Below are 19,357 nucleotides of genomic sequence, written 5' to 3'. Positions count from 1 at the left end.
GAAAGACCTTTTGCTTGCAAAGCTTGTTTTGTACAGGGAACTGATCAAAGTTATGGAGCAAAAATAACTTTCTAGGCTAGACAAGGCCTGTGTGTGCCTGGATCATTTTCAGCAGCTACATTCCTCAGTGGATGTTTCTAAGGCAGAGCATCAGGTGCAGAGTTTATACCTCTAGCTGCAATCACAGGAGACTAGCGCTCCCCCCCAAAAAAAGTGAGGGGAGGTAAGTGACTACAGTAACCCCTTATGAGGAACTGGACTTTGTTTCCAAATGCTGCATCATTATAAACATACTACACAACAGCAGTGGAGCAATCCACCCACTCTTGACAGCCTTTCCCTCTTTGCTTTTCACCATTTTATTGTAGTTAGCAAAAGCTGATGACCAATAAATTCTTCACAAGAGGGGGAAGAACCCTTAAAGCTTGAGGGTGATAGATGTTTTCACCTAACAGGAGCCTCTGTTCAAGTGTTGCTCTTGAGGGTTTTTTTGGCACACCTATAGAGGAGTAGGTAGTGGGCACATCTACACACTGCTGTAATAAGGTCCAAACTCCAGAGAAACTGACCGAAAAACAGACTACCCCTGCCTAAGGTGTGAATAGCAGTGCTCCCTAAACTGCTGCACTAACACCCCCCTCTGCCCCCCCCCACAGAAACAATGGAGGTATGAATTTAAAGGTCACTTTAAGTTCACATCTTTAGTACTCACTGGGGGAGTTACACTTCAGCACTTTAGTGAACACTGCTATTCATACAACCTTTAGGTTACACTGCAGTGCTCACTAGTACTATGCTAAAATCCCCCCTTGTGGACACTAAAGATGTGAACTTATAGGGACCTTTAAGATGCTCCTGTGCAAACAGACATGTTTACACTGCAGTACTTTAGCAGTGCTCCCCATTCACACTTTTAGGCCACACACTGGCTAAACATTTTTTTTAAAATGAATGATTAGTTCTGCCTTCACAGCAGTAGGTAGGGTGAACACCACGTTAACTTGGTTTTTGCTATTCACCTTACTACTTTTGCTTGTTTTAAAAATTCAGACTGGAGGCCAAAATTACCTAGTCTGACCTCCTAGAAAGAGGATAGCCTGTATTAAGTTGCACAACTTTAAAGCAATGACTGATTTTGCCATTGTTCTTACATTCTGAATTTTCTATTTCTGTGGCTTCCACAGGTGGGAGGTGCAGTAAAGCTGCTCCTCCCCACACTGTATGCAGAAGTTAAGCATTCTTTCCTCTGGCTATTCACTGTAGAATGTGAGTGACAGCATCCTGTTTTGTTCCATACTGAACTGGTATTTTTTTGAAGATATTTCTTCCCCAACCAAGACAACAGTACTGGGATCTCTCTCCTTGTATAACACATCTTTCCATAGACTAAGCATTGGTCAGCCAAGGGAAATACAACTAAGACTACAACATGTTTGCACTGCCTAGATAAAGCAACAGCTACTACTACTTAGGGAAAGAGTACATTTAAAAAAGTTTCCACACCAGAATATTCAATACAAATTTTATTGTGCAAACCCTTTACATGAATTCAAGTTTAGTCAGTCCCCCCTATCCTCCCCCCCACAAAAAATCACATTAAGTGTTATGAAATACCCATAAGCCCTAGGAAGTAATACTTGATCACACTTTATACATCAATGCTTCAAATGTCAAGCTGGCACATGTAGATCACTGGTATAGGATCAGGACTGGAAACAAAGTAAGATAATGTAAACTGCTTCACATCAATATATCCTTACTGCTTTGAAGTCCAGGGGATCTGAGTAAATTTTATTACCACCATTTTAGATCTGAGTAGTGGTGATTTAGTCAAGGCTTGTTTTAAAGACTTATCACCACCAACAACAAGAACTGTGATTAAATGTCAATTTTAGAAGTCCAAATAGAAAGCAACATATAGTGGGACTGATTCCTTAAGATTAAACATGAACGACTGGGCCATAACTGAGTAAGGATTCCTGCATGGCAATCATACAATTGTAATGCAAATATCTGCAGAGAGATTTGAGAAAGTGTATTCCAGAGAATCACTCAGAGCAGGATATGCATTTAACATTGTCAACTTGAAATCAAGTTGCTCCAACACCTGAAGTCTATTGAGGGCATCTGATTATTTCCTATTTGCTCTTTAGTACTTCAGCATTCACTCAAAGCTAATTACATAATGCCAATTTACACCTACAGAGCTCAGACTAGAAACAAAGGGCAACTTCACAGTTCAACTGAATTATATAGGGCCTTAAAGAACAAAGCAGAGGTTTTACTTAAACAATGCATTACAATTGTTCAGAACAGTGGCTGCTAAAGTAACATTGAGAAGTTACCCACCTGTAATTTCTACTCCATTCTAGTGATACAAAAAAGTATTTACAAATATATACCTAAGATTCCCACGTGTAGTTTCTGGGCCATTGTGCTGTGTTTTCAGATCTGAAAAAAAAAAATCTAACATGTCAAAATTAACATCTTTAAATACTTAACAAAAATATTCAACCAGATAAGAGGATTTCAGACCTCATTTCTGGAAGTAATGCATAATGCCAATAGTTCACAGGGCAGTGAGTGAAAGGTGCTAGCGTGCTCGGAAGGGTGCACTTTTAGGTGAAAAGTTAAATAAGCAGTTTTCCTCCTTCATTGGAGCCCATTGCCCATAGAAATTTCTCTTTGTATCTTCTTTAACCAAGGATACAGCTGTCTCTTTAACAGAGAGACTTCCTGGTTTCTGGAGTACTGGCTTTGCCATTGTGTTCTGGGGGAAAAAAGTTACTTGTTAGAATATACTTTTAAGAGTGAAATATGAAAAGTGTCCACAATTGCTACCTACAGCTTTGCAAGACTATTTGTAGTTTATGAAAACCAGTTTTTAAGGATGAATCCAAGAATACTGAAATCAATACACACAGGCAGAGAAAAAAGCTTCACTGAAGCTTGCACTTGTAATTTTAAATTGCCATAACAAGGCTTTGTATTTATGAAGATGAGAATGATGCTTGCTATATAATCCAGATTTAATGAAGCCAAACTTGCTTTTTCACTAACTTCTGGTTACTTGAGTGACCAGTTGTACAAGTTGGAAGGTCCACAACATTACAGCTTACAAATGTATTGCTTCCTTCTAAATCCTTTTGCCTCCGGAGAGCCTAAACTCAGGGTACGTCTACACTACCTGCTAGATCAGCGGGTAGTGATCAATCTATCGGGGATTGATTTATCACATCTAGTGTATACGTGATCGAGCAATCCCCGATAGCCATTGACTCCTGTACTCCACCATAGCGAGAGGCGGAAGCAGAGTCGACGGGGGAGCAGCAGCAGTCAACCGTGTGCCATGAGGACACAAGGCAAGTCAACCTGAGATATACAGCTTCAGCTATGCTATTCTCATAGCTGAAGTTTCATATCTTAGGTTGATCCCCCTCCCTAGTGTAGACCAGGCCTCAGTAATTATATCCCTACATTCCACATTTCTCTTGAATTACTTAACTATATTATGCATGGAGGGCTACTAAAGAGGGTAGTGAATTGAACTCAACTGACTTCCAAGGTTAGGTAGAATATACTACATAAGTGAAAGAATAAGTTGGAAATCAATATTGCCTATCTTAGAAATATGCACTTACATTAGGGCTGAAAGATAAGCCTTTCACTGCAGGAGCTCTCTCAGTTCCACTTTTGGTTAAGTCTGCTGTTAGTCTTCTGGATTGCTAGAGGAGAAGGCACACAGTTTAAACAGGATCACATTCTATTGAATTAAGGAAACTCACTAGAGTATGAATATTCTAGTACAAGTTTTGTCTCAACTATTTAGATCAATAGTGGCTTTAAACTGTAAAGTACTAGAATGCACATACAGATCTGTGTTGAAAATTCAACTTGGGCATGTTTAGTATTTCTATCCACATAATTGTGTCAATGTACAACCTTATATCCATGCTCATGTTTTAGCTTTAACTAGGGAATTTATTTTAAGCATGGACTTCATAAACTGAAATGGAATGTTACAGCAAGTTGTGGATAAACTCTGCATATCCACCCTGCAGAGCTTTGGAGAAGGACAATAAACTTATCTGCAAGTGATGCAGGCCTCTTCTTCTGTAATCTCTCAACATCTGGAATATATTACATACATTATGAAAGGGACACCTGTGCCATTTATTTAGTTGTCCAAGAAACCCTTACTAAGTTTACTTTCTTTCATTTTGAAATACAAGTTTGGTATACGCTACTGCTATGTCGTTACTATTGTAGGTGTGCATTTGACCAGATGTAACAAACATTAACAGCCTTCTAGTGCAAAACTAGTTTAACCTGATTAAGTTCTCTTTTCCCTCCCCTAATTCACAGCAGCTAGAGCCCACAAGTTCCTTAATTACCACCAGATTTTCTTCATCAATGTCTGGAGACCATATTCATGATTTCTATAAGACAGAAATATAGTATGTAAAATGCATTTGGGGTCTGGGCATGGGATTTCTGGGAACAATCTGATGCATATGAAAAGGCTATACGACAGTTATCAAGCACAAAGATTAATCTTTACAAACGCCTATGGAACAGGCTTTGGCAAATAAGCCTTTAATTGTTTTCGGGCAAAAGAGATCAGCCAACATAATGGGCACTTCCCTATTAGGCTTGACAATTCTCTCTCCTTCCTCACATATCACTACTGGAAAGTTGGTAGGCAAACAACAAGAGCCACCATCTAAGATTCCAAGGTACTCTTCCAGCTTTGGCAGGTCTACAAAAGGTTTTCGGCAAGTTTAAAAACTTGGATGTTTCGTTTCATAATAAAATTAGTATTCAAAAATTTAAAGATACTTCGCAATGAAAAATTAAGGCTAGCACAGCTTTTCACGCATGTCATTTCAGTAGTGTAGTTTTGAAAAAAGTTTACCTTTAAATCAAGATTACTCCAGTTTATAATTACCTCAGTAGACTCAGCAGAATCTTCACTTCTGCATTTTCCACCATTTGTCTCTTTGGATAGGCTGTAGACTCTCAAGCTAGCTGGCAAGACTACGTTATCTGTTCCCAGGGCTTTTGCAGCATTAGCCTTTGCAATTTCTAAGAGCTCCCTCCTATCTACATAAAAAAGAAGAAACATCTTCTGTAACAGTAATCATGGCGTACTGACTCACCCAAAAAGAAACACTGAGTCCAGTGCAAAGTCAGTTTACCCTGGAAAAAGTATGTTCCCAAACTAGTGTAAATTTAGAGAGATACCACCCCCTTTAAACTGTAGTTTATAAAGATGTCAATTACAAAATGTACAAGGGTAAGCAATCCAAATCAGATACTCAGTTGACATTCTAGGACAGAACTACACCCGAATTTTAAAATTCTATATAAATCTAACAGGAAAAGTCTACAAATGAGTCAGTCTTGAATTCTATTCCTTCCCACCCATGTTACGAAGCAGATATTTGTGTTCAGCGAGTAGCAGAATACCTTTTTCACTTAAGCGCAGAGGTGTTCTGCTACGAGATCTTGTTCTTGATCTGCTTCTCCAGCTTCTGTAAGCCTCAGGGTATATGGTTCTCCCAAATCCATAGTATCTTCGGCCTCTTGATCGTGATCTGCTTCTTGAAAAGGATCTTCTATAATATGGTCTTCCACGAGACCATGATCTTCCATGAGACCGGGACCTGCTGCGTGATCTATACCTTGGAGGAGAACGGTGGTATCTCCTGTAGGTTCTAGGATAGTACCTTCCTCTGTATCGAAGGCTATGTGATCTTGACCGACTTCTGGAATATGATCTTGAGTATCTTCTATACCTTCTGGAACCATTTCTTCTAGCTCGTGATCTTGATCTGCTTCCAGATCTGCTCCAACTCCTTGAGGAAGTTGAAGAAGTGCTTGAACTGGATCGTGAACTGCAAGATGATCTGCTAGATGACCTTGAAGATGATCTGCCCCGACTAGTTTTGGACTTTGCGTGAGAATCTCTCTCTTTTGGTGAGCTGAGAGTTAAATCATCCATGTAATTTGTCATATCCTCTGTCTTTTTGTTTGCCTGCATTTTTTCTGTGACAGTGCCTTTAGAAATTATATCTGTTTTGACTGATGTTCTAGAACATCCCGTTTCAGTTCCTGTTTAGAAAAAAAATTGATTTACGATTTATTCTTTGCCAACACAAACCAAGGTCAACTTGAAACTTGTGTCTACTATACTCCCTTGGGATAGCTACAAGTGAAAAGTTCAAGAGCTATTTTGCAATTTTACCTTCTGCCCTAGACAGTTCTATTTACTGCTTCTACTTTTTCCTTTTAGTCAATGTCTTCCTGGCTTTAATCACACACTTCTCATAAATTAATGGTTTCAGAATGTGGCCAAATTGTCTCTCAAAAGCCTACTGCTGATATGCAAATATATTTGCACATGCAGACAATTTACATGGCATCAAGGCTAATGAAGTGCATATTTTCATTGTATGACTTGTGCAGATGTCCCAACAAACTATTTTCAGTTTACAATGGACCATTTTAAATGAAAGAAAAGCATTTCTGTTGTGAAATAGCAGTTTCTTCTGAAAGAAGTTGACTACAGTCAATTGTACTGTCATGAATACAATGCCAGTGAACAGATCAATTCATATGCCAAATACCAGAAATTTGATAGTATTTGTTACTAATACAATACTAAATATGAATAGCTAAGATGGCTGCCATCATATACCAGCAGCCATTTTAGTCCTACAGTTATTAAAATGGTACTTATAAATACTTCTCTATCTCCACCTTCCAAATCCCCTCTTGGATATGACTGTGCCACAGTCTTCTGATTAAAGGAACGCCATTCAAGCCTGGCATTTGTATTTAGTGTTCACCAAATACAGAAGTTATCCAGCAAATCTTAGGGCTTTCTAGAATATATTACTGATAAGCATGAAATTTTTAATGTCAATTACATTTTTTCCTTTACTATACATATAGAGATGAAAAATTGAGTTTGCATATCCCACCCTGCCTTTAAATAAATGCCAAGCTCACAAGTCCCAGAACAGGACATACCTAAATCAGGAAGCCTGCAATGAAAGCTAAGCTCACTGTGCTGAGTGCTGTCTACAGAGACCGGCACATCTTCAAGCGCCAACAAGTTCTCTGCATTGTACAGAGCACAGGCACAGTGCACCTGCCAGGAAAGCCGACCTGCTCCACTGCCTGACTTGGGTGCATCCGTTGGCAAGGAGCAAGGTACCAGCGCTGGCCCAAACTGGGCACAGTCACAGTCGGTGACACGACAGACGCTAGTGCGCGGAGAGAATCGAAGGCATTACGGACCAGGAAACGAGCTCAACTGTGAGGTGAAAGGTGACACCGGCCACAGGCACTTACCGCTGGGGGCCGCGGGACTTCCCTGCTCCTGGCTCCCGTGGGGCACCACCCTGGGGCTCCTGCAAGAGACGGGAACGTCAACGGACACACGAACGTTCGTCACCCCCCGGCGCGAGCCGAGCCTCCCCCCCCGCCACACACACCCCGGCGCGAGCCGAGCCCCCCCCCCCCATACCCGCCACACACACCCCGGCGCGAGCCGAGCCCCTTCCCATTTTCCCCAACCGCCACTCCCGCGGCACAAGCAGCCCTTCGACGCCGCCCCTCCCTCGGTAACTCACTGGCTCCAGGTGGCCTGGTCTCCCCCACACGGATCCTGGGCCTGTGGTGGCGCCTGTGGGGACAGCCCTGTTTCATGGGTCACCGCCATAGCGGGAGTAGAGAGGTCGCCGGACCAGCCCAGCCGCCACCTAACCGCCTCCCCACACCGAGAGCTGGGAACCGGAACTGCTTTTCGCGGCGCAGCCTCCCCTCAGGGGCACAAGCCCGATCCGCCTCTCAGCGCGAGCAGAGAGCGAGGGCGCGCGAGCCGCTACAGACCAGTGACCCCGCGCGCAGGAGCCTCAACACCAACTGCCAGGCTAACCCACACTGAAGGTTCGAGAACCACCACCCAGTTATGTAACCTGGAGAGTGGGGCGCATGCGCGGGCGGGACGAGAACTTTCTCCCCCACCCAGGCCAGAAGAACCTGAAGCGCATGCGCCAACTAGAAACGCCCGCGCATTGGGGAGTGCTGCCTTCCCCGACCCTTCTACGTACCATATCCTGGGGGCGCATGCGCAAGAAAAATGTTCCCCTTCGCGTTGCTGGCTTTTACAGCGCATGCGGGGGGGGGAGTGGAGTTCCTGTTCCTCCTCCCACTGAGCTTGTGATGGTCACACACCTGATCAGGGCTGGCGGCTGCGCATGCGCGGTGTGATAGACGGCGGTCGATGCGCTGTGACGTCTTTCTAGGTTCTCCTCCATCCGGGTCCCGAGAGCTCAGGTTGTTTGTTTATTGCGTTGAGGGGGGCGGCGGCGGGTCCCCGCTGAGGGAGAAAAGAGCGCGCGCTGCCAGCCGCCAAGCCAACGGCTGCACCGTCTTGCTGCCCACGCGCTGGGGTAAGTGGGGACCGCTGGGGGTCCCCAGAGAGCCCCATAGACACCCCTCCCGCCCGGGGCTGAGCTGGGAGCCCGGGGGGGGGTGCCCATAGGCTGCTTGCTCGCCATTGGCTACTCTCAGGGCAGTGCTGGTGGGCACTGACTACTGGGGGTAGACTAGCCACTGGCTCCCCCCCGCATGTCATTAGCCATTGGTGCCACTAGCCATTGGCTCCCTGGGGGTTATCCATCACTGGCCTGCCCATCCTATTGGCTACCAGAGGGGTGATGGCGCAGCCATTGGTCATCCCCATGCAGACAGCGGTTGGCAGGAGTGCGGGGGAACCATATTATGTCCCCAGACACTGGCATATTGTACTGTCATCCGTTGGCTGCATCAGGAGCTATGCTGATGGTCACTGGGTCTGCCGGGGGCAGCTGTCCACCCCTGACACTGGCATGATTCTCTACATTCGCTTGGGGCGGGAGAAGGATTGTCACTGTGGCTCAGAGCTTTGTGGCCATGTGAGCCAAGGCCCCAGGTCACTGCTACCTCTCTCCAGCTGTGCAGGGGAAGGTGAGGCGAGCCAGCAGGCCTTACCACAGCTGCAGAAGGATGGAGACAGTCTAGCTGCAGTTCCTAAAGCGATGGGCAGCCACAGGATGCAGAAAGCCCCATGTTGCAGCCTGTGCTTGGGAGTCAAGTATTTCCCGGGCAGTGAACAAAGGAAGCTGAGGCACAGTCATCACTCAGCAAAACATCACTTGTTGCTGATAATCTAAAATAATTACTGATAATCTTCCCATCCAGTATCTAAGAATGTGTGGCAAGCCATGCCTATCTAGGTGTGTCAGATCCCCTGTCTTTTATCAGTTTAGGGACAGGACCAATGTTTGTATTGGTAGATGATCTTCTGTCAATGGATAAGGATCAGGGATCCATGCTGAATTTTGTCAGCTGTCTCTGATACTGTTGATCCTTAGGTTTTGTTAACCTGACTGCAAACCCTTGAGGGAGTACACTGGTCTGCCTGATAGTGGTTTCATTCTTATCCCTCAGAAAGACCCTAGAGAGCAATTTTGGGCAATTGCTCTTTTGCCCTGAAGAGTTGCATTTTGTCTCCTGCCTTGTTCAACTGTGTGTAGGGCCATTGCCATGGCAATGAGAAGACAGTTTTTGACATGCTGATGATTTCTAGCTCTTTTAACAGTCTTCATAATCTTTATAGCAACTCCATGTCACATTGCATTTGTTTCATAGAAGTATGAGAAGATGCTCTTTGTGGGGGGGGAAATAAAAATTGCTTCATCTTCTAGTTTTTCAGAGAGCTGAAAAATGTCTGGATTTCTTGAAGCCATGAGATGCTCGGAGTGTGTTGACTGGGGAGAAAAGCGAAATACAATTGCATCAGTTGCTGCTGGTGTGTTGGTGTGTATAACTAACCATTTTTATATTTTATATGTGCTTTTGGCCTGTATGCAACAAGTCAGTACTGCGCTGAAAATCACTGCTTAAGATACAAAAAGAACAACCTGTTAGGGCACATTATGAATGTATTACACACTGGCAGCTTGTATTGGATATTTTGTGATTGTCTTCGAAGTAAGTTATCCTGAAGAGGATTAGTTTACTTAAGGAAATGGTCTGCAGGACCAAATAATGTTACAGTCCTGTGACGATCAGTGCTAAAATTCAGTTTGGTCTAATCTACATATGTAAGACCATTTTTTTAACACCAGCAGACAGTATAAAACACAATTTTTTGGTTGTTCTTGGTACTGTAGAAAGCCCCACGAGCTGATGAGTTAGCATATTTATGCCTTATCACAATTTGCCTGGTCTTTAGTCACTGCCATGTCATACTTCATCCTTTATTCTACCCCATGCAAGGAACTTTTGATGCACCACAAAGTTAGTTTACAGCAGGGCTTCATTTAAGTGAATTACAATTACATACTTTAGACTAGCTGATATATCAGACCACTCCACGTTTTTAAGAGGCTATTGTAAAATGATCTTTCTCTAGAAATTGTAAGTATGTGCTACTTAAGTTTTTTTCAGTTTCTTCCAATTTAGTGCTGCATGTATAATGATGACCCCCACTGACTTTAATGAAAACTAAATTGGCTTTATATAGGGTACTAATGTTAATTTTTGCTAGGCAACGTTGTAATGATGTTGCACTTAATCATGTCTATATTTTAAGTTGTTGTATTTTAAATAGTTTTTTACAGGGTGGTGGATTATCATAGATGCAGCTGTTAAATATCCTCAGATGGAAGACTTCAACCATTCATACCATGCTTGTGGAGTTATAGCCACTATTGCATTCCTAATGTAGGTGTAATTTCTTTGCCAGTACAACCAACGTACTTTATAGAACTTGCATCATGCAGTTAATTTTTTTTTTTTAAAGTGCAGACTTTTATTCTAAACTGCCACAGTCCTATTTTACAGTCATAGGCCTATGTTCAGCAGTTAAATGTACATTATTTCTGCTGTGTTGAAGGGCAAGAAGTTATTATGGATTACAGCGTGGAGTATTTTTTAGCCATTTCAAGTGATTTAGGCACAAATCAGCATTGAGAACCACCCAGATATAAATTTACACAAAGGAAGACCCCCCCCCCCCATATTCACATGGGACCCTGTTGACCTCTTTTTAAATGGTATGGCTTTTTTTTAAATTGTGTAGATTTAATAATTCTTCATATTTTTCAAAATGCTTTAATGCTTTTTTCAAATTTGAGCAGCTAAATTAACTACCCCTCCTTTTCAGAGCAACAGTTGGAGAAAATATTTATAGAGTAATAAGATGTCACCATTTTCGTACATGAAAATAGAAGAAATTACTCAGAAGTGTGAATTTTCTGTATAGTTTCACCTGTATTTGTCAACTGTATTCTGTTTTATTCATGCAGGATCAATGCAGTATCCAATGGACAGGTCCGTGGTGACAGTTACAGTGAAGGCTGTCTTGGGCAAACAGGTAAAAATGATATAAATAGCATTATTCATAGAGCTATAGCTGTATAGTCTGTGCATCGATGTAGTTTAATTTATAATGCAAATTTAAAAGTGTGGCATTTGTATGTTTCTTGTCGTGCTACTGGTAACCATTTTTTACCAAGTGTAAACTTCAGTGAACTTTTTTTTTGAGATGTGTGAGAACAACTAGCCTTTTTACATTATCCGGTTAAATCTGCCCTATTGGTTGCCACAACTGGTTTTGCCTGTCACTCACATAACTGTATCTTTACCACACAATTTGCAAGAATGGTAGTAGAGTTTGGTTTCATTCTTCTGCCAGCTGACACAATCCAATGATCATTTATAACCAAACAGTAATTATTTTGGCTCTTGTGTACAAGTTAATAATTGGCTATTATATTTTCCAAATTATCACTGTGTAACTCTTGACTCCTGCTGCCTAGGACTTTAATGCAAGTTTACGTGGCATCCAAATTAAAATACTCTCGATGCCATAAACAGCTATTCTAACCTTCTGTACATGCATTGTGAGTGAATTTCACCCATTGTAGAGGATAAGCACAAGGCCCTGGCACCACTGAGCAAATATTTCCTGTGGAGGGGCGCACAGCACTTATATGAGTGTGTGCAGCCCTGGAGATGCAATAGTGGCCTCAGTGTGATTCCACTGCTATTCTGCAGTCTGCAGGGAGGATTTCATTACACCGCCAACCCTGGGTAACTAGGACCTCTCTGTCACAAAGCCTGTTAGGTCAAGTTGTGCACTGGTGGGAGTATCTTGCCATTAGAGTTTAGTTTAGAGATGAGATTTTTATAGATAATGTTAATTGCTCTTTGAAATGTCAATGGTAGTAATTTATGCTGTCCCATGGATGAGAGCAGATAGAGGTTGCATGCAACCCAATTCTCTTTTAATATGGATTTAAGATGTGTATTTGTATATTGTACACAATGCTAGTCTCAGTCTTGAAAGATGTGATATACTGTATAAAGTGTTTTGAAACAAGCAGATTGAAAGTCACATAATACATATGTTTATTTATAAGGTGCTCGCATCTGGCTGTTCATTGGTTTTATGATGGCTTTTGGATCTCTGATTGCTTCCATGTGGATCCTCTTTGGAGGCTATGTTGTTAAAGGTAAGATACAATACAGATCTTAATATCATCCTGCTTTGGTTTACTGTAATAATATTTTAAATGGAGAATGAATGAATGAATGAATGAGTGACTTCTTTCTGGATCAGCTCCAAGAAGGTCTATTTTTTTAATATTTTTGGTACCCTAAACAGACTAACTGGAACAGGCCCATCTCATACTATCTGTACTTTATCCTCTTTCTGGCTTCTCTTTTCCTGTCCTCCTCCTTATCATCCGTGTTTCTTTCAGTATTTATCCTATTCTATTTTTCTCTTTTCTGAATTCCTTTTTCCTCTTGCAACTCTTTCTCTTCCTTTTTCACTCAACTTTTCCCAATGGTAATATTTTAGGAGATAAACTTTTCAAAGGGTCAAGGGGTTTTTTGTTTAAGTATATGTTACTTTTAAAATGTCTTCTGTGTCATTAAGCCTTGAGTTGGCATCATTAAGAACTGAGGGCGTGTCTACAAAGGAAGTTATACTGGTGTAGTCATGCTGGTATAACTCCCTGTGTGGACACTCTTATTCCAGCTTTCAGAGTAGCAGCCATGTTAGTCTGTATCCGCAAAAAGAACAGGAGTACTTGTGGCACCTTAGAGACTAACACATTTATTTAAGAATAAGCTTTTGTGGGCTACAGCCCACTTCTTCGGATGCATAGGATGGAACATAAAGTGAGGAGATATGTATACGCATACATACATTCCAGCGTAAGAGTAGCTTTTTCCAGCATAGCTTAAACCACTTCCAAAGTGACATAAATGAAACTAGAAAAAGGCCCTCTTATGCCAGAACAGGTGTGTCTGCACAGGGGGTCATACCAGTATAACTAAGATCGTTTTAAATTTACACTTTACTTGATATAACTTCTCATGTAGAGAAGCCTGGAGAACCCTGAGGGAATTGGAAAATGATACTGTTTGGGTCTTATATGGAGAAAAAATCATAGTATAAAATAAAACCATGAGCCAGTTCCAGGTAGGAATAGCAGAGGTGAAGATAATTCCAAACTTCAGCATCACAGTAGTTATTTTCTGTTAAGTGAACCTTTATATTCTCTTCTTCTCTAGTATTGGTCACCCATCTGCTCCATGAATCATTTAGGCTGGGATTTCTGAAGGAGCCTAGGGGAGTTAGCTAGCCAGCTCCCTTAAGCACATTTGAAAACTCAGCCTTAAGATATAAGACCATTCCTAACTCTTTTGGTTCTGTTGTGTATTTCTGTATATTGTACTGAGTTATTCCTCTAAGGTATTTGAGGCAGGGACAATGTTATTTGTTCAGCACAGTGCCATTTTTGTATGCCACTGTTCACATTTAAGGTGCTGTATAATCAGTTGATGATAGTCCCATGGGGTCACTGCATTTGTGATACATGTTTTGGTCTAGAAAGTGAGGTACGTCTGAGCTGGTAAACTAAATGCTTCTTCTGAACAGAAGGCTATTGTATATCTTGTGTGAAGTTGCCAGTGGGTTGGCTCTTTTATGCTTTCTCTTCTGTTGCACGCAACTGACAGATGGTCGGTGGAGGTTTATCATGTTAGCAAAGATAGAAATGGATACACTGAGACAAACTTCCATCTAATGTCATGATATAATAGCAAATGTGCCTAAGTGAGACTGCAATGACAGCAATGCCCTGAAGACCACACTGTGCTCAGTTGGCTTGGATATGGAATCCTGTTCATCCTACTGCTATTAAGCTATAAAATATTTTCTACACCTTTTTTTCCCCAACTATTTTTTCCAAGTGTTTACAATGTTAACGGCCACGTTATAATTTTGCAGTCCTTATTGATTTTCCCCCAAGTACATTTCTTTTCCTGTTAGTTTGCCTCATCTAGTGTGTATTTATTAGTGTTCAGTTCTGGTAAGTACTTTCCTATCAAATTCAACTGGTTCCTTAAAGTTATTTGACAAAACCTAATCCAAGTCTCTCCAAACATGCTTTCTCTGCACTGAACTGATAATCTTTGAACATGATACTGGAGTTGGGTGTTTCTAAAATACACCTCTACCCTGATATAACGCTGTCCTGGGGAGCTAAAAAATCTTACCGCGTTATATTGAACTTGCTTTGATCTGCTGGAGTGCGCAGCCCCGCCTCCCCGGAGCACTGCTTTACTGCGTTATATCCAAATTCATGTTATATTGAGTCGCGTTATATCGAGGTAGAGGTGTATCAGAAAGAGAGAAAAAGGATTTTGTTGAGAAAATAGAGTTCTGAAAATCTGATGGAAATTCTCTTTTCTTTTGTCAGAAAAACCACTAGTGTACCCAGGAATAGCTGTCTTTTTCCAGAATGCATTTATCTTTTTTGGGTAAGCCTGTTTTCCTTTGTTTATCCTTCTAAACTAGTGGTTTTCAAACTGTGGTATGTGAGAACAATCCTGTAATGGTGGACAACACATTTTATTTAGTAAGATTTGGCAATCTAATCAATTTATAATCTCCTTTCAATTAAAACTGCAGCCATATTGATATGTTTCCTTTCTGTTGTGTGACTCAGAATCAAAGGTTTTCAAACATGGGGCACGCAGGAACGTTCGGGAGGGTGAGTGATGATGCCATCCCTGCGCAGTGGGAGTGGAGGTGTCACTCCTTTCCCACACTCTCCCCCCGAACATTCCTTTGCACCTCCCAGTTTGAAAACCTAGATGCTGTTACTAAATGGAGGGCAGAAATCTGGGGGGGGTGTCATGTGACCCCATGTGCACCCCACACCTCACGTGTCACCTCTGCCTATCTCACATGGAGTTATGCAGTAAACTACATTATTTGGAAAGGGGCATGCAGCCTAAAAAGTTTGAAAACAACTGCTCTAAACTAAATCTAGTTAGTTTTAATGGCCCACATTGAACATTAGGTATAAAATTAATCTATTCATAATTCCCTGTTACTGTTATTTCTAAGACAACCCCCACCCTCAAATCTTTTAATGATATGCATGTGGACAGACCTCCAGTGAAGTCAGTGGGGATCAGGGATCTTCCTATATAGATCTCCTTGCAGGATCAGAACCAAAATTTACTGACTACAAAAGTCTGGTTTATCTGAAATTTTATCTCCCAAAACTGGGAAATCTGAACCTGCTTCCTTTGAAGTTGATGGCCCTTGTATTCTTTGCAATAAGTTTACGTATTTATTCCTGTTTGTTTTATTTTTAAACAGAGGGCTGGTCTTTAAATTTGGCCGCACTGAAGACTTGTGGCAGTGAATATGTCCACAGAAGTGAATCAAGCCCTGTGATTTTTTTTACAGCACACACCTGATCTTTTTTTTTTTTTTTGGCAATACGATTTTGTAAATGCTAGCTCGTAATTATTTCTGAGGATAAAAAGTAAAATATAAAATCAGGAGGCAATAAAATTTCCATTTTCTGTTCTGTTTAACTTTTACTGTTCTTAGATGTTGGTTTTGTGTTCAAGCGTATTTGACTGAAATGTAAAACTAACAGGGAAAGTGTAACAATGGAAGACACTCTTGTGATATGTTTGTTACAAATAACTATAGAGGAATGATGGCTGTATTTAACCTGTATCTGAGGTCTAAAACTGCAATTAAAAGTACTTCAAAACATTTTTATACTTATTTATTACAATATGGTATTTCCTGTATCTGATGATTGAACAATATAAACATATCTTGGATTTCAGAACTGTGTGGCACTTTTTCACAATGTATATTACACTGCCTCGTTTTGTTTTTATATGAAAATATTGGACCAGTCATACTGAGACTATTCAAAAATTTACAATAAAAATAGTTATTGGTGTGTAAGAATTCATAGAGATGCACATTATTCTAGCAGCAGTACTCTCTGTGCTGTTATAGTTAATATTGATACTTGCTTTTTAAGTCCTTGTGTTAAACAAGAGCTGGACCAATAATTGGGGGCGGAGGGGTGTTGGGTTTGGTTCAAGGTCATTTCTGAACAATCAAAATGTCTTTGGGATAGGGAAAGAAGAGAGTGAATGACTCTGTATTTGGGTGATTAGGACAGGCACCTGAGACTGGAGAGACCTCAGTTTAAGTCCCTGTTCCTATGACTATATTTATAAAAAGTGCAACAGCTCCAATAGGAGAGACTTGCCCCAGGATATCAGTATCCAGGGGCTTGGCCAGGACACTCTCCTGATAGGTGGGAGAGAGAAGTTCAAATCCCTGCTCCACCTAAGGGGGAAGTGAATCTGCATCTCCAACATTCCAGGTGAGTAGCCTAAAACTTGGGCCAAAAGTTAAAAGGGATGCAGCTGTCACCACTCCTCAAATTTTCTTTTGGCCAAAACTATTTGGCAAATTTGTGTCAAATTCACAAATAGTTTCAGGGCTACAAAGTCCATTTTTTTGGCAAATAAACTATTTGTCTGAAATTTTGCCTAGCGCTATTAAGTGATGTATAACTAGTCCATGAAACATAGTACAAGATACAATTTACCATGCAAGGAAGTAGAGTAAAATGCCTAATAGTAACTCTCAAACACAATAGCTTTTCAAACAGCCCAAGCACATCCTTCGGGGGGAGGTTTGTCAAGAAGCAGGGAACCCATTATCTGACCCAATTCTTACTTTATGGTTCCCTTAGGTTGTGCAGGTGTTTCTGGTGCCTTCAGATGTTGTTTAGGGCACAAACAAGGCTTCACAATCCCTGTCTATCCAAGGCTACTTTTGTGTTAAGTACCATAAATTCTCCCTTTAAGTATTGTTTGATCAAGGGATTCTAGTGGTTGGTCCCTATGACATGTTCCTCCAGCTGCCCAGGGGCAGGCCTGCTGTGGCAAATGCTCTGGCCTGATTTTTACCATCTATACCAGATACTACCATCTTCCTTTCTATATAATTCTGGGATAACAGGTTGTTGAACTTTCTGATGAATCTCAGCATTTGTTGACAAATTCATTCCATTTAATACCTAGTATTTTTGTGAATCACAAAGACATTTAGATATCTGCCTATAGTTCTGGTGTTTTTTTAGCTTTCGCATATATATGTTTCAGTTGAATATTTACATAGTTTAGTCTTTAATCACTGATTTTTGATGACCAAATCTTGTTTAAGTTGGTAAATGTACTTGCTGCGTTGTCAGTTTAAGTCTTAGTTCCTTCTGGATATATGCACGTTACTGTCAAGGTATGTGAACTGACTCACCTCTTGTATTCCTTTGCCTTCTAATGTAATACCAGAGTTTTCCTGGGGTTCTAATTTATTTTTTCATAACTGATTTTTTTACCTTAACTTCCTTACAATGCTGAACAATCTTTTGGTCTTAGCTTTTTGAAATGACAGTTCAACTGATGCAATATCAGCAGCAAAATCTAATTTCTTCTCATGTACTGCTATAGTCAGGCATCTTGGGGTTTAATACTTTTTCCTCATAATTACAATGCCAAAGAGAGGTGAGAGAATGCATTCTTGTTTAACATGAGTGTTTGTTAACCCATTCACTCAAGTCTGCATTTACTTTAACTGGCCAAGTCATACCTTGACATAAAGCCTTGATGCTGTTTTTGTTGGCATATCATTACACTTCACAGCGTTCCAGAGTGAATGAGGATGGAGGCTGTCAAATGCTTTGGGCCATGAGTATTCTCAATCCACTATCAATAAACCAAACAGAAGCAATGCCCCAAGGAATAACTGAGAAATGCTGATCTAGTGCAGCTATGAGCTTGAAGAGGCAGGAATCGGGTCCGCAACCTTTCAGAAGTGGTGTGCCGAGTCTCCATTTATTCACTCTAATTTAAGGTTTCGCATGTCGGTAATACATTTTAAGAAGGTCTTTCTATAAGTCTATAATATATAACAACTATTGTTGTATGTAAAGTAAATAAGGTTTTTAAAATGTTTAAGCTTAATTTAAAATTAAATTAAAATGCAGAGCCCCCCGGACTGGTGGCCAGGATCCGGGCAGTGTGAGTGCCACTTGAAAATCAGCTCACCATAGGTTGCCTACCCCTGGGCTACACCAACAGAGGCTTTCAAGGAAAGAAACTGCCACATTTTTCTTTATGGTGTAAAAGGAAGCCTTAATGGTTCTCTATCTACTAACAAAGTTGTACTCGGTTAAATTAAGTTACTCCATTGAGTACTCTCCCCTAACTCTACTCTACAAAGACTTAATTTGTCACTAAGCTAACTTCTCATGGTAGTTCACTACCTCCTGTGACTCCTAATATCTAATAGAAGCACTGATAGAGTTAAATGCCCTGTCTGTAGAGGAAAAGTCTGTTAAGCTTAATTCTTTCAAAGATGAGAAACACTTATAAATGGATTTAGTTTATAATCCAAATTTAATCAAGAATTAAGATTATCATTGCAATGGTGAACTAATGTATTTATCTTGTAAGCAGATAACACCTTGATCTTATACTCTAAGGGCTTTTTAAAAGATTTCATTATTGAATACTTAAACAGGCCAAGTTTTAAAGTTCTGTAGCTGTAGTAAGGATGAATTTGGCCCCTTTGCATTTTCCACAGTTCCTAAATTCTGCTCTTCAGTTTAGTGAGCTCTATTCTCTCTTCTCTCCACCAGAAGCATATATATATATATATGGATGGGGGACAGGACTAGCCAAGCCCTCTGCATAAATCAGGACAGTCTAAAGTAATTTTAGCTTGAATGTGCCTTTAGCAGAGGGTGTGCACAATCCTTTGAGGGCTAGGCTGCAAATTTTGCCTATTCCCCGCCATTTACCGCTATTGCCCCTATGTTACCTTGTGCTGTACACTAGTCTCAGGCACAGAACTACATTAAGTGATTCCTCCCAGCACTTACTGCATAGCAGA

The 19,357-nt window shown here is 41.0% G+C and overlaps 2 protein-coding genes across 6 annotated transcripts; one reads left to right on the top strand and one right to left on the bottom strand.

Annotated features, from left to right (window-relative positions):
- Nucleotides 1-1,508: 1,508 nt before the first annotated feature.
- On the bottom strand, nucleotides 1,509-7,964 carry RSRP1 (arginine and serine rich protein 1). Of its 4 annotated transcripts, XR_006575045.1 has the most exons (7): nucleotides 7,641-7,939; nucleotides 7,360-7,418; nucleotides 5,470-6,114; nucleotides 4,949-5,103; nucleotides 3,642-3,725; nucleotides 2,536-2,770; nucleotides 1,509-2,451 (listed from the first exon to the last, which is right to left on the bottom strand). XR_006575045.1 is itself a non-coding variant. In XM_044997572.1 (6 exons), the coding sequence occupies exons 3-6, from the start codon at nucleotides 6,041-6,043 to the stop codon at nucleotides 2,594-2,596; spliced, it is 990 nt and encodes a 329-aa protein (XP_044853507.1). In that variant the 5' UTR covers nucleotides 6,044-6,114; nucleotides 7,360-7,418; nucleotides 7,946-7,964; the 3' UTR covers nucleotides 1,509-2,593. The 4 variants fall into 4 exon arrangements, 2 of the variants coding, with proteins under 2 accessions (XP_044853507.1, XP_044853506.1); XM_044997572.1 differs by lacking the exon at nucleotides 7,641-7,939 and adding an exon at nucleotides 7,946-7,964 and having other exon boundaries at nucleotides 1,509-2,770; XM_044997571.1 differs by having other exon boundaries at nucleotides 1,509-2,770.
- A 246-nt stretch (nucleotides 7,965-8,210) lies between these two features.
- Nucleotides 8,211-16,226, top strand: TMEM50A (transmembrane protein 50A). 2 transcript variants are annotated; one of them, XM_044997575.1, is made up of 7 exons: nucleotides 8,211-8,346; nucleotides 9,759-9,870; nucleotides 10,667-10,779; nucleotides 11,364-11,431; nucleotides 12,480-12,572; nucleotides 14,832-14,892; nucleotides 15,743-16,226. In XM_044997575.1, exons 2-7 carry the CDS (start codon nucleotides 9,778-9,780, stop codon nucleotides 15,786-15,788), a joined length of 474 nt encoding a protein of 157 aa, XP_044853510.1. In that variant the 5' UTR covers nucleotides 8,211-8,346; nucleotides 9,759-9,777; the 3' UTR covers nucleotides 15,789-16,226. The 2 variants fall into 2 exon arrangements, with proteins under 2 accessions (XP_044853510.1, XP_044853509.1); XM_044997574.1 differs by having other exon boundaries at nucleotides 8,220-8,462.
- Nucleotides 16,227-19,357: the final 3,131 nt, after the last annotated feature.

Source organism: Mauremys mutica, chromosome 23, assembly GCF_020497125.1.
Source record: "Mauremys mutica isolate MM-2020 ecotype Southern chromosome 23, ASM2049712v1, whole genome shotgun sequence".
NCBI classification, from domain to species: domain Eukaryota; kingdom Metazoa; phylum Chordata; order Testudines; family Geoemydidae; genus Mauremys; species Mauremys mutica.
This window is presented reverse-complemented; position numbering and strand designations above follow the sequence as displayed.